Raw genomic sequence first — 15,873 nt, forward strand, 5'->3', positions numbered from 1 at the left:
TACTGAGTAAAAAATAAAATGTTGGAAAAAACAAATTGTCTAAATTAAAAAAAAAAAAGTGTTTTGTTCTCCATGGCAGCGCAGCTGAACTTTTCCCAGCAGTGTTTATTACGGTTAGCGGGAGAAACGCTGTGTGAATCAGCTGTGTAGCCTGGGATCTGTGTCTGTGGCTACAATCTTTCAGTACTTTTTCCACCTCTGCAAAATGAACAATATTACATTATCTTGAATGAGGATATTAAAGGGTTTAACCAGTTTAACCAGCTATTATGCAAACACCAGTTATGTTTTAGCCGGGATGTGCAGCTTTCCAACCACCTCGACCATCAAATTCCAGCTTAAACAGTTTTTTTTCTATTGAGTGATTTATACCCTCATAAGTATTTATGCTATAGACCCTGCTAAGATATCTGAGGTATATTTCTTAAGAATGTATCGTTTCACATTATAAAAGCTCTCTGCTTTAGATGGAGATTATATCTCAGTTATTAAATAATGTAAAATCATTTAAAATTCCTCTTTGAAGCCAAAGAACCTGGACGTGCGTACGGCAGTGATTTGCTGGGACTGGTCTGGAGCTGAGTCAGGCCATTACAATATCTCAGCCTACATCAACCTCAGCCTTTGGGAGAAGGAGTTGGTTTCCTGTTCACCCAATAAAACATTCTTTTCTGCAGCTCACAGACACTTTATGAATGTTCTGAAGGAAAGAAAGGCTACCTTTGTCTTTTGCATTTAAGTCATGTAGGCCTGAATGGGTTAAATTAGATTTTTCTTTAGCATTATTTAAACAGAGAACTCTAAATAGATGTTTGTGTTGTTTGTTTTGTATGAATTTATGTCTGAGAATCAGTTTGTATTGTGTTGAAGTGTGAAGGTACAGTGTTGTGCTGCTGTTTAAATGTCAGTAGTTGATTAATTTGGCGCTTTCTGCTGATTGAATTTTAATTTCCATGTTGCTCATAAGTTCTCTAAAACTCTCCATTGGCCACTGCTGTTTACCCACATTACGCTTGAAGGTAAATTGGTCTGCTGGAGGAGTTTGGTGGTATGGCAAATTGGTGGTATCTAAATGTAGGCAGGGGCTGGCTGCTGCTGTAGTCACACTGCACAAAATTTGCCTTTGCCTTTCCTTGATGTGTGTCTGGAGAACGCTGGGAATTCTTGTGACTTTAAGGAACTTATCAGTTTGACCTACTTTCCTGCATCATGCTGCAACTTTGCACTGCATATGCTTTAGAAGTTCATGTTTTTGTAGCTATTTGTGGATCATGCCACTGCATACGTAACCGTTCAGACTTTTTTTAAATTTGATAGAAACTTATACAGTCTGGAATTAAATATTATGCACCTCATCAATATACTTTCTTAGATACTACAGATGTAGTAAAATAGTCAGTTATGCACTCTGAAGCAATGGAAGAAGGTCATGTCAAGGTCTGATGAGAGAGAGGGCAGCTCTTTGTTGTTGGACAGGTCTAGGTTCAGCAACAGTATGTGCTAAAAGAATGAGGTCAGCTGACTACCTGAATATACTGAACATAGACCAGGTTATTCCATCAATGGATTTTTTTTTTATATTCCAAGATGACAATTGACAATTGCTATAACAAAACTCATTGGGAGGCTTTTAATTGGGAGGCTTTTTAATTTGCTTTTTAATTTGAATAAAGGATACAAGAAACGGGGACAAAGGATGGCATTGAACTTATCCATTTTATCCCTACACCCCAACAATAGAAATATAGAAATAAGGAAGACAGGGTGGAAAAAAGAGGAAAGTGTAGATTATACTAACTAATAACAAATGTTGCTTCTTTTCTCTTGTAGAATGCAGTTTTTTTTGTGTTAACCCAATCACACTGGTTTAACACTAAGGTCCCTATTTTAGCAATCTCAAGCGCATGGCGCAGCTGGATTTAGGGCGTGTCGGTGTGTCTTGTGAGGGCTCAAAAAATATGCCTTGTGCAGCGCAAGTCGCGCAAAAGGCATGTCCTAATTCTCTTAATTTATTATGGCTGTGTTTTGGCCATAACATGAAATAAACCAATCAGTGTGCTTTCTGACTCTGGTGTGTTGGTATCTTAACAGTGCAACACTTTGTGCGTCTCAGCAGAGGAAACTGAGGGTGTGCCAGCAGCTCTTTGCTCTGTTTATCGTTGAGTTAAAAGTCGGGTTTTCGCTTTGCAGTGTGTCCTTGTCTGTGTATGTGTGTGTGTTTACCGAGCGGGGGGGTGTACACAGTGCGCTAGGACCACCTATAGGAATGGACTCTGATGATTGACTGTTGTCAGGGTTTTAATCAGTCAGTGGCGCACCTGTGTTTTGCACCACCGAAATAGAAACATGCCAGAAATTCGAAAATGAAAACACCTTACTTCCAGACCACCACGCCCGTCAATGTAGACTTATTCCTGAACTCCGACACTATTTTAACAGTGCGGACGCAAGGTGTGGAAATAGACTGTTGTTAGGGCTCTGAGAGTGTTGATTTAACACTGACAAATTTGATGTTTAGCAGTCTCTCACCAGGGGGTACACTACCCCCCAAAAGGAAGACTACTCATAAAGCAGTGTAGGAAGCAGTGTTATGCCCTCTACTGGCCACACATAAAATTTTCTAAATTATTTTATTGTATATTATTTCAAGTTTAGAGTTCATTACAGCCTGATAAATTCAGGTTACAATGAAATTGTACCTATAAAGTTGTCGGATCTCCATTGGGAAGTTTCTGATGATGTCATACATAATCAAACATTGTTCTTTGTGTCTCAGCCAGCAATCATTTGCAGTCGATGGGCTAATGGCTGGATCTGAGAAGCCTCAGCACTTGTTGTAAATTAGCAGCTACAATAAAGACTACAATAAGGCCGTTCAGTTTTGGGATTGGAATTGTAATAGCAGGTTGTGGGGGTTCTAATTCTCCAGCTTGCTGACTTCCATCACCTACGGCCGTGATGAGAATCACACCAATCAGTGATGACTGGCATTAGGGCTCGTGAGTTGCATACCATCTGTTGCTCCGTCGCTACCGCCTGGAACACCTGCTGCCTCTGGGCGCCTCCAGTACGGCGACGCCTCCCCGCTGGATCTTTCGGCACCGGGTTTGACACCCAGGGCAGCCAGTTTGAACTGCAATTAACATGAGGAGAAGGATTTCAGAGAGAGAGGGAGGGGGGTGGAGGTGGAGGGAGAAGGAGGAAATACTCTGTAGACCAAACAGAGGGCTTCTGGGAAGGGAATGTGTAATGAGAATCGACTGAAGTGAGGAATTGGTTGGTGGGTTTCATCAACCAGCTCCTAGTTTAGCCTGCTAAACTCCTCAGCCGTGTCAGTAAACACCCATCACCTTTAATTCACATTCACCTCTAATGCCTGTTACTGGAGCTACTTTACCATGAGCTACATTAGGCAAGAACTTTTCATTATGATGCATATCACGATACAGAGCTTACAAATCAATGTATTGCAATATATTTTAACAACATTTAAGAAAAACACACTATAATATGCATAAAACCTGAGTAAATATTGTACTTTTCATGCAAGAACAATAGAATCAAATGACAGAGTAGAACACTGCCCCCTAGTGTTCAGTGGTTAAACACAACTCTAAATGGACCACTGTCTGTCACCTACATTTTTTCCTACTTTGCAAATGAATACTGAAGTCATCCAGACTATGAAGGAACACATGAGGAATCATAAAGTATCTTAAAAGTGTTAAACAAACCAAAATACTCTGTGAAGATGCTCTTAGGTGCTGTAAACTTGCAATTTCTAAAGCTGGTAACTCTGATAAACTTATACTGTGCCCTTCCTGGGCGGTCCTGATGAGAGCCAGTTTCATAGTAATATTTGATGATCTTTGCAACTGCACTTGAGGATATCTTCAAACTTCTTGAAAAGGTTCAGATTAAATAACATTTATTTATTATAGTCTTTTTTTATTTTCTTAGTTGAGTAGTTTTTTTGCCATAATGTAGATTAGAACATTACTCAAATAGAGCTATTCACTGTATACCAACTCTACCTCTTCACAACTTTAAAACCGATGCTCTCAAACACATTAAGAGACAAGAAATTCAAGAAATTCACTTTTTTTCCAGGTGACTCTTCCTCTACCTTTGAAGATGACTGTGACAATACCAATAAAGGAAGATGTGCTACTTTAAAGAATCTAAAATAACACTTTTACTAAATAATTCCATATTTTTTTTTCACATTTGGATGACTTTAGTACAATTATCATTAAAATGTAGATTGCATTTTTGAAAATTATAATCAGCCGTCTCTCTCTTTTAGGTTTTAAGAGGCAGGTTGTGCACTGTATCGAGATCTATTATAATCGGCCGTCTCTCGCTCTCTTTTAGGTTTTAAGAGGCAGGTTGTGCACTGTATCGAGATCTATTATAATCGGCCGTCTCTCTTTCTCTCTCTCTTTTAGGTTTTAAGAGGCAGGTTGTGCACTGTATCGAGATCTATTATAATCGGCCGTCTCTCTCTCTCTCTTTTGGATTTTAAGAGGCAGGTTGTGCACTGTATCGAGATCTATTATAATCGGCCGTCTCTCTCTCTCTTTTGGATTTTAAGAGGCAGGTTGTGCACTGTATCGAGATCTATTATAATCGGCCATCTCTCTCTCTCTTTTGGATTTTAAGAGGCAGGTTGTGCACTGTATCGAGATCTATTATAATCGGCCGTCTCTCTTTCTCTCTTTTAGGTTTTAAGAGGAAGGTTGTGCACTGTATCGAGATCTATTATAATCGGCCGTCTCTCTTTCTATCTTTTAGGTTTTAAGAGGCAGGTTGTGCACTGTATCGAGATCTATTATAATCGGCCGTCTGTCTCTCTCTTTTAGGTTTTAAGAGGCAGGTTGTGCACTGTATCGAGATCTATTATAATCGGCCGTTTCTCTTTCTCTCTTTTAGGTTTTAAGAGGCAGGTTGTGCACTGTATCGAGATCTATTATAATCGGCCGTCTGTCTCTCTCTTTTAGGTTTTAAGAGGCAGGTTGTGCACTGTTTTGAGATCTATTATAATCGGCCGTCTCTCTCTCTCTTTTAGGTTTTAAGAGGCAGGTTGTGCACTGTATCGAGATCTATTATAATCGGCCGTCTGTCTCTCTCTTTTAGGTTTTAAGAGGCAGGTTGTGCACTGTATCGAGATCTATTATAATCGGCCGTTTCTCTCTCTCTCTTTTAGGTTTTAAGAGGCAGGTTGTGCACTGTATCGAGATCTATTATAACCGGCCGTCTCTCTCTCTCTCTCTCTTTTAGGTTTTAAGAGGCAGGTTGTGCACTGTATCGAGATATATTATAATCGGCCGTCTCTCTCTCTCTGTTTTAGGTTTTAAGAGGCAGGTTGTGCACTGTATCGAGATCTATTATAATCGGCCGTCTCTCTCTCTCTCTCTCTCTTTTAGGTTTTAAGAGGCAGGTTGTGCACTGTATCGAGATCTATTATAATCGGCCGTCTCTCTTTCTCTCTTTTAGGTTTTAAGAGGCAGGTTGTGCACTGTATCGAGATCTATTATATTCGGCCGTCTCTCTTTCTCTCTTTTAGGTTTTAAGAGGCAGGTTGTGCACTGTATCGAGATCTATTATAATCGGCCGTCTCTCTTTCTATCTTTTAGGTTTTAAGAGGCAGGTTGTGCACTGTATCGAGATCTATTATAATCGGCCGTCTCTCTCTTTTAGGTTTTGAGAGGCAGGTTGTGCACTGTATCGAGATCTATTATAATCGGCCGTTTCTCTGTTTTAGGTTTTAAGAGGCAGGTTGTGCACTGTATCGAGATCTATTATAATCGGCCGTCTCTCGCTCTCTTTTAGGTTTTAAGAGGCAGGTTGTGCACTGTATCGAGATCTATTATAATCGGCCGTCTCTCTTTCTATCTTTTAGGTTTTAAGAGGCAGGTTGTGCACTGTATCGAGATCTATTATAATTGTCCGTCTCTCTCTCTCTTTTAGGTTTTAAGAGGCAGGTTGTGCACTGTATCGAGATCTATTATAATCGGCCGTCTCTCTTTCTATCTTTTAGGTTTTAAGAGGCAGGTTGTGCACTGTATCGAGATCTATTATAATTGTCCGTCTCTCTCTCTCTTTTAGGTTTTAAGAGGCAGGTTGTGCACTGTATCGAGATCTATTATAATCGGCCGTCTCTCTTTCTATCTTTTAGGTTTTAAGAGGCAGGTTGTGCACTGTATCGAGATCTATTATAATCGGCCGTCTCTCTCTTTTAGGTTTTGAGAGGCAGGTTGTGCACTGTATCGAGATCTATTATAATCGGCCGTTTCTCTGTTTTAGGTTTTAAGAGGCAGGTTGTGCACTGTATCGAGATCTATTATAATCGGCCGTCTCTCGCTCTCTTTTAGGTTTTAAGAGGCAGGTTGTGCACTGTATCGAGATCTATTATAATCGGCCGTCTCTCTTTCTATCTTTTAGGTTTTAAGAGGCAGGTTGTGCACTGTATCGAGATCTATTATAATTGTCCGTCTCTCTCTCTCTTTTAGGTTTTAAGAGGCAGGTTGTGCACTGTATCGAGATCTATTATAATCGGCCGTCTCTCTTTCTATCTTTTAGGTTTTAAGAGGCAGGTTGTGCACTGTATCGAGATCTATTATAATTGTCCGTCTCTCTCTCTCTTTTAGGTTTTAAGAGGCAGGTTGTGCACTGTATCGAGATCTATTATAATCGGCCGTCTCTCGCTCTCTTTTAGGTTTTAAGAGGCAGGTTGTGCACTGTATCGAGATCTATTATAATCGGCCGTCTCTCGCTCTCTTTTAGGTTTTAAGAGGCAGGTTGTGCACTGTATCGAGATCTATTATAATCGGCCGTCTCTCGCTCTCTTTTAGGTTTTAAGAGGCAGGTTGTGCACTGTATCGAGATCTATTATAATCGGCCGTCTCTCGCTCTCTTTTAGGTTTTAAGAGGCAGGTTGGGCACTGTATCGAGATCTATTATAATCGGCCGTCTCTCTCTCTCTTTTAGGTTTTAAGAGGCAGGTTGTGCACTGTATCGAGATCTATTATAATCGGCCGTCTCTCTCTCTCTGTTTTAGGTTTTAAGAGGCAGGTTGTGCACTGTATCGAGAGGATGTCTGGGATTGTGGAGGAGCACTACTGTGATCCAGCTACTCGTCCAGATGACAAGCGAGTGCACTGCCGCGCAGAACCGTGTCCAGCCCTGTGAGTTCCCTCAACCCAGCCGTACATTCCACATTTCTCTCAGGTCTTTACAGTCTAGCTTTGAATATCAGCTTCAAGGTTTCAAACAAGTTTCTGCAAAGAATTATAAAATTCTGATGTGAGCCTGAATATTTATAAAGAAGGATCTGACCTGACCCACAGCACCAGGGTGCACATTCAAGAACAGCATGAACCAGAGAGGACTGAAGACTGAATAATACTCCACATTCCTAGTAATAATGTGCTGTAAATTATCTTCTATCTACGACCATCCTCTGAACATCTATTAATGAAATAAAAATCAATATATTTTTTTTCGGTTCCTTTTAGCTGAAGTAAAATGTTTTGATTAGTGCCAAAAGTAGTTTTTCACCTTGAAAAATCTTACATAAGATTCTTCCACGCGCTACATAATGCATTTCCACATTGACCTTGTCGAGCTCAGTTCCGACAGCGAGAGTGACCAACGTACCAAATGAAAAATGTTCAAGGTAGTGAAAGCACAATATGGAGAACAAAAGTAGGCCTTCAAAAATCTTCAAAAAAAAAAACCTTCTAAGCTGTAGTATATATGTTCCTTGAATTGTATATATTCACACATCCATCCATTCATCTTTTTATTTAGGAGATAAACATACAGAAAATAATTGTTACCTAAAATGACGCACAACTCATGTACAGTACAGAGGGATTCGAGCTAAAGCTAACTTGCAGTCCCTTCATTTTTAAAGCAGTTGCAGTTATAGGCTTATTTATACTGATGTGCCAAAAGTCATGGAAGAGCAGTATGTAAATACACCTCACACTGTACAAGTTGTGAAGTGTTATCTTTTTATTATTTTTTTCCCCCTCAATTTTAGCTAGACCAGTTATCCCACCTATTCAGCTGCTCATCAGCTGTATATCACCCACAATACAAGGAGAGTGACGACTAGCACATGCCTCCTATGACACATATGAAGCCAGACTCTTCCTCTTTTCACACTGCTGTTGATGCAGCACTAACGAGTAACGTCACAGCGCGCTGATTTGGTTCTGATACATCAGCTCACAGATGCAGCTTTGTGCTGATCGACATCACCCTAAGAGTGATGAGGGGAAAGAGCAACATGTACCCACCCAGAGAGAGCAAGGCTCAGGCAAGTTAGAGTAAGGTTGAGCACGGTGTGTGGTAATGATTGTAACCGGCAGCTTCTGGCTAGATATGTCCATGTGAACAGACAAAAGACAGGCGCAGTAACTCTTTCTGTCCCCTGACATGAGTTGTGTGTCAGTGTACTTCTATGCATCTTTTATATTGGCATGGATAGTAAGCGGTATATCCAAGAAAGGACAAGAAATAAGAAAGAGTCAGTGGAGCAAACATAAAATACTATTATAAGTTTATTTTCTGTCAGAGTTTCTTCATCATTGTGTTCATATAACAGTAGTTGCGTTTCACTTGAACTATTTGCTTCACTGAGAGCAAGATTTCCAGTGGTACCAGTTTATTTTGCATCCATAAGCTTTAGAAGTTTATGGACAAATACAGATAAAATTAACAAAAAAAAGGCTCTGACCATATCCATATGGCAACCTGAGCATAAGTAACCCAGTGCTCTAACCACTGAGTCACCACTGTACTACTGAAACAAATCAGAGAACAGGTGTTGAACTTTATCTGCTTCTTATATTTTAGAATATTTCAGTATCCTCTGAGAACTTCCTTTTGGTTTTGAATATCTATGGTTTATGTGTGTATGTGTGTTTTGCAGATGGTGGACAGGGGCGTGGCAGAAGTGCTCGTCGACCTGTGGAGAATGGGGGCTGACTAAGAGGACAGTAGTGTGTATTCGGAGTTTGGGGTTGGATGAGCAGGAAGCCCTGCAGCCCTCAGAGTGCCAGCACCTGCCCAGACCTGAGCCGCTGACCCGCTGTAGTGCACACATACCGTGCCCTGCTGACTGGACCACAGGCAACTGGTCAGAGGTGAGATATGTAGTTTAGGGTAGTATAGAGCTGAATAGATAATATAAAGTAAAATAGAATTTATAGGAAGGTATAAGATAGTTTATACGGTAGCATAGAATAGTAGGTAGTATAGGGCACTATAGGAATATATAGGAGTATATTGTGAAATAGGGTAGTATAGGGAGTATAAGGTAGTTAAGGGAGTATAGGAGAGTATAAGGAGTATAAGGTAGTATAGGAAGTATAGGGAAGTATAGGGAGTATATGGTAAAATAGACTAGTATAGGGAGTATAAGTTAGTATATAAAGTATAGGGTAGTATATGGGAAAATAGAGCAATATAGGGAGTATATGGAGTATAAGTAAGTATAGGGTAGTACAGGGGAGTATAGGGAAGTATAGGGAGTATATGGTAAACTAGGGCAATATAGTTAGTATATGGTAAAATAAGATAGTATAAGAAGAATATGGAGTATAAATAAGTATAGTTGAGTATAGGGCAATATAGGAAGTATATGGTAAAATAGGATAGTATAAGAAGTATATGGAGTATAAATAAGTATAGGGGAGTATAGGGCAATATAGTTAGTATATGGTAAAATAAGATAGTATAAGAAGTATATGGAGTATAAATAAGTATAGGGGAGTATAAGGCAATATAGGGAGTATATGGTAGTTAAGGGAGTTTAGGAGAGTATAAGGAGTATAAGGTAGTATAGGAAGTATAGGGAAGTATAGGGAGTATATGGTAAAATAGACTAGTATAGGGAGAATAAGTTAGTACGGTATATAAAGTATAGGGTAGTATATGGGAAAATAGAGCAATATAGGGAGTATATGGTAAAATAGGCTAGTATAGGGAGTATATGGAGTATAAGTAAGTATAGGGTAGTACAGGGGAGTATAGGGAAGTATAGGGAGTATATGGTAAACTAGGGCAATATAGTTAGTATATGGTAAAATAAGATAGTATAAGAAGTATATGGAGTATGAATAAGTATAATTGAGTATAGGGCAATATAGGAAGTATATGGTAAAATAGGATAGTATAGGGAGTGTATGGTAAAATAGGCCAATATAGGGAGTATATGGTAAAATGGAATATTATAGGAAGTATATGAACTATACGTAAGTATGGGGGAGTCTTGGGGAGTATAGGGAAGTATAGGGAGAATATGGGAAAATAGGATAGTGTAGGGAGTATATGGAGTATAATAAGTATAAGGAAGTATATGGAGTATATGGTAAAATAGGGCAATATAGAGAGTATATGATAAAATAGGATAGTGTATGGAGTATATGGAGTATAAGTAAGTATGGGGGAGTATTGGGGAGTACAGGGAAGTATAGGGAGTATATGGTAAAAGAGGGGAGTATAGGGAATTATATGGAATTATATGGAGTATAAGATAAAATAGGGCAGTATAGGGAATTATAGGAAGTATATGGTAAAATAGTACTATAGGGAGTATATGTTATTGTAGAACTTTCTACAAATCATATTTAACTAGATGATCAAATACAGCTTGAGAACATCATAGATTATTTAAAAATAACTATCATTGTTGTTTGCATAGCTTTAGAAATATTCTGATGTTTACACCTCATCCTGGCATAAAAATCGTTCCTGATTTTGGGTGTTTTTTCAAAGTTTTGAGTGATCCTGACACGTTCTGTTTAGTTAGAGTGACATTGTTGTATCATCGATATCATTGGTATTCTATCAGCATGGAATTAATTTGCAGCTTCAGTTTATAAGGGATCAGCTTGATGCACAACCCATACAAAACACACTCTATTTCACCTTCTCTGAGGTTTTTTTTTAACACGCAGAGCTCTGATTAACATTTGGGTGCAAGCTTTTGAGCTCCCTGTGGTCTTATATAAACCCGGGGAGTAGGGTCAAAAAGCTGTTTTAATGAGTGGCAAACTTGGAAGAAAGATCCTTCACAAGTGCAACTTTCTGTCCCAGAATGCCCAGAGACAGCGTGACGTCAGGGTTGTCTTCTTATTTTGTTTTTCAGTGTCTCAGTTCATCATTCGGTTTGAAAGAGAGCAGTGTGTCCCAGATCAATACTGAGAGATATACAGTAACGAGACGTTTCTGTCCTCTGTGGACTGCAGTTTGCAGTGCAGCGCTCTGTGTAGTTTATTGCTCTCCCACATTGATTCCTTTTGATGAAGAGAGATTTTGCTTTTGGTGGCTTTAACGGCTCTAACATTTCTCCACAGTGCTCTGCGAGCTGCGCAGGTGGCGTGCAGGTGCGGGAAGTGACGTGCAGCTGGAACACCGGGGTGGACTGCGATCACCAAGCTAAGCCCGCGTCCAACCTCTCGTGCAACGTTCAGGAATGCCCTGTGAATGTAGTAGACCTGGAGTGGTCGGGAAGCGGCTCCTCAAGCAAAGAGGTTTTCAGCGAGACAAACTCAATACCTGACGACAATCACTTGCAGAACTTTCCCATTGGGACAACTAGGGCACAGCCACGTGGCAGCAGTGGTGGCGGTGGTGATGACCTTAATAACATCGCCAAGAAGGACTTCTCGTATTCCAATCACATAGATTCTGATAACTCTGTAAAGAACAACGATCAAGTTGATGATTTTTACTACGACTATAACTTTATAAAGTTTCACGAGGATCTCTCATACGAATCGTTTGACCAGGCAGGCAATGGTGCATCCGATTTCTCAGGAATTCACTTACAGCAGCAACCAAAACCCAGTCCTACCACAGTTTACAGGCAAGGAGCAGATCCTTTCTCAGCTACCTCATTCACACCCTCCAGTGCTAATCCTCTAACCTCCCAATCCGTTACTTCCCCCCCTTCCAGCGTAAAACCGCAGAGTCCTAATTACAACCAGCCAGATGGGAAAGCTTCAGAAGAGGATGGGATTTTTGAGGACTACTTCCTGCCAATTGTCACAACAGCCAGGCCACGGCCTTCATTCAACACCAGACTCTCCAAAAACCTGATGAACCCAGCATTCAAAACTCAGGACCACAGCACTGTGGAGAGCCCATTGCCAACAGATGAGGTGCCTTCCAATGGCGTAGGTACTACATTGAATGGTGCAGCAATGCCAAATGTTCATACAACACATGAACCTCATACATATGGTAGTAATGAAGAAGTAGATAATGAATACTATGAAGATGTTCAGACTGATAGTCCAATTGACCTGCCTGTAACTCCAAAGGATCAGGATTCTAGGGTGCCTGAGGGGGATAATGAGCAGTTGGGTGAAGATGTCCCAGGAGGCGAAAGTTATTGGGAAAGTCTTCAAGTAGAGGAGGAACCACAAGAGGAACAACCCAACTCCCCTCCTCCATTTGGTACTGACTTACCGTTTGATGCTTATGAAGACATCACCACCACCACTACTACTACTACTTTTTTCAAATGGAATATGGGTTCAAGTGAGCGACCCAGCACCTCCCCAGGGATTCAGAATGAAGATACTGGTGAAAACTCTGAAGCCTTCGATGAATTCTCTCAGGAATCGCCTACTCCTCCCTCTCCCTCGCCTTCATATAATCCAGCCGAGAAAAGAAGTAGCATGACTTCATCTGCTGGACCGGAATCCCTACCTCATGCCGAATCACATGGTGATTTGCAGCCTCCCCTGTGGACCTCAACAGAGCTTCAAACCTCCATCATGCCAGATACCCCTGACACCACTATTCCAGCTGTTACTTCCTGGTCTGAACAGTGGGCAACCGCAGCTCCTTCAGTTAACTGGACAGAGATTGATAACAATGAAATCATTGTTCCTCCAGTGCTGTGGGTGGGAAACCCCTCATCCCCTGACCCCTCACCAACCCAATCTCAGGTTCCTAGCACTCAGACTCCAGGCTCCATTGAGCCAGACACGTGTTCCCCACTTCCATCAACCTCCAGCGCCTTCTGGAGCACCGGAAACTGGAGTGACGTGAGTAATCCATTCCTTCACAGAATTCCTCTGATAATATATCCCAAACCCAAATACATGCAGATGAACAATAATGAATACATCATCTCTGGATATCAGAAACATGGGCTTCTAATATAGGCATCTCATGAGATAAGGCAAGAGTGCAGAGTTTATGTTGTTCTAACTCTATTATTGTGACCTTGATGGATTTCAGAGCTTCATTTCGCTTTAAATCACATAAACAGAGGCCCCAAAAATGTATCACACTTCATGAAACTTTTAGACTTAGAGAATGGAGGTATATTCCATTAGAGAAGAGCTTAAAGGTGAAGGAGAAGACCAACCAGACTGCTCTAAGAGTCTAAAGTTGTTTTGGGGTCTTTTTTTTTTCTTACAGTGTTGCAAAATAAATTGGATTCATTGTGTTCAATGATGGAATCGTGGATTTCAGATTCTGCAAAGAAATGGCTTAAAATCAGACCAATCTGCCAACAAAAAAACTCCAAGAAATAAAGGGTGCTTTCATACGTACCTTGTTTGGCGAGGACCTTGTAGACTTTTCATTTTGGTTTGAAGCAAAAAAAAAATAATCAGTTTTTTTTGGGCCACATTCTAAATCATCTGAATGATTTGCAGAGTAAAACTCTTTTTAAGTAATTTTTACACCTAAAAGTCTGAACTAAAAGCCAAATCAATACATTTGTTCCAGTTAATTTTGGTTTCACGCTTCAGTTTAGTGAGCAGCTTAAAGAATTTTGTTCATCCTTTTATCATCACCCACATGAGCTGCGTTTCTCTGTACTTTACATTCATTGGGTTGAAGAATCTTGTCAATTTGGCCAGATGACTGTACAGGTTAACAGTCCTGCCAGAATCAGATCCTCATTAGGTGCCCAAAATTCGTGTAGTAGAAAGAGTGTAACAGAATCCCCAATGGATTCCTTTAATTTCTGTCCATAAATAAAGATTCATCTACAGTTACATTACATATATATATATATATATATATATATATATATATATATATATATATATATATATATAATTTTCACGCATATTCTGTTGTGCTTATACTGTTGCTTGACATGCGTGCATAAAAACGGGAGTTAGATTTCAGCTCAACAAAAGTTCTTTTTCTGCTTTTTATTCTTTTTGATTAATAGGTAAGGATACCCTGCCTCAACTTCCTGTAATTGGTCTGAAAGAACAGTTTGTTTATGCGGCAAACAAACCGGACCAGCGTTCAGTTAAGACCCCTTTGGTCGGACCAAATTTTGATCTTTTATTCCAGACTGTGCTGCTTTGTTCCAGACCAGCTATTTTGGATCAAAGCAAATTGAAATTGAGTCTGAAGGTCCAGAACAAACAAGTTAGGTGAAAAAAAACACTCTTAGACGGTTTGTACTTTTGTGGACCACTTACAGAAAGTTGAGGCAGGCTATCATCACTCATTAAACAATAGAAAAAGAAAAATAACCAGTGAATAAGCTGGCGATTTTTGTATCTACTGTAACTGTAGATTAAGAATTATTTCTAAACAGAAATAAAAGCAATCCAAGCGACTCGGTTACAGTCATTATGCTGTGGAATTTGCATGCACTTGAAAAGAGTCAGATTCTGGCTTTGAGGTAGAATTTAGCACAACACCAGGAAAGTTTAGTATATATACAGCTCTGCAAAAAAATAAGAGTGCACTTAAAAATGATGAGTTTCTTTGATTTTACCAAATTAAAAACCTCTGGAATATAATCAAGAGGAAGATGGATAATCACAAGCCACCAAACCAAGCTGAACTGCTTGAATTTTTGCACCAGGAGTGTCATAAAGTTATCCAAAAGCAGTGTGTAAGACTGGTGGAGGAGAACATGCCAGGATGTATGAAAACTCTGATTAAAAAACAGGGTTATTTCACAGAATATTGATTTTTCAACTCTTAAAACTTTATGAATTTAACTTGTTTTCTTTGAATTGTTTGAGGTCTGAAAGCTCTGTTTAAATGCTCTAAATGACAATATTTTTATTTGGAATTTGGAAGAAATGTTGTCTGTAGTTTATGGAATAAAACAGCAATGTTAATTTTACTCAAATATATACTTATAAATAGCAAAATCAGAGAAACTGATTCAGAAACTGAAGTGAATGTATTCCTGGCCTACTGTATGGATGGATAATGGGTGCTCTTGTTGTGCAGTGCTCCACCACCTGTGGGCTTGGTGCTATTTGGAGGTCTGTGCAGTGCAGCACGGGCAACGACTCTGAGTGTGACGTGGCGAAGAGGCCGGCTCCAGCTCGTCGTTGCTACCTACGCCCATGCTCTGCATGGAGGCTGGGCCAGTGGACCAAGGTGACCTAGTCTACAGAGCACACAATATCAGACAATATCAGTTCAGTTCGGTGACGTCATACCTCATGCATTCCGTGCATGCTCTTGCCTAGATCTTCAGTGCATTATGTAATCATTTTTTTTTGCTTGTGTAATCGTATATATTCATCATATATTGTCATAATGCAATGCTGGAGTAGATAAAAGAAACAGAAGCACCCACAGCGTTGGGAGAAAGGGTAGCACAATAGATTTCGAAAGACCACATGGCCGCTGGCATGAACATGAAAACAAGCCTGTCAGTGTGCCATATATTGTATGTACTCTGCAAGAAATGTACTACAGAGATAATCACATAATCACATAATAATACATAGTACAACTGCCCAGCTGAGAGAACATCAGAGCTGGCCAGCTGAGAGTGACACACATGGCGCGTTGGGCATTGATTTGCCACACTGTCTTCTCTGTTTGAGAGCATGCTTTTGTCCTCTGTTG

The 15,873-nt window shown here is 40.0% G+C and overlaps 1 protein-coding gene across 1 annotated transcript in view; it reads left to right on the forward strand.

Moving 5' to 3' along the window:
* Window positions 1-15,873, forward strand: part of LOC103030160 (A disintegrin and metalloproteinase with thrombospondin motifs 7) — a 150,160-nt gene that overhangs the window by 74,506 nt on the left and 59,781 nt on the right. The window contains exons 17-20 of the mRNA XM_049465710.1: window positions 7,061-7,187; window positions 8,942-9,155; window positions 11,370-13,070; window positions 15,244-15,396. Coding sequence (XP_049321667.1) covers window positions 7,061-7,187; window positions 8,942-9,155; window positions 11,370-13,070; window positions 15,244-15,396 — 2,195 coding nt within the window. The remainder of the gene's footprint in view (window positions 1-7,060; window positions 7,188-8,941; window positions 9,156-11,369; window positions 13,071-15,243; window positions 15,397-15,873) is intronic.

Source organism: Astyanax mexicanus, chromosome 16, assembly GCF_023375975.1.
Source record: "Astyanax mexicanus isolate ESR-SI-001 chromosome 16, AstMex3_surface, whole genome shotgun sequence".
NCBI lineage: Eukaryota > Metazoa > Chordata > Actinopteri > Characiformes > Acestrorhamphidae > Astyanax > Astyanax mexicanus.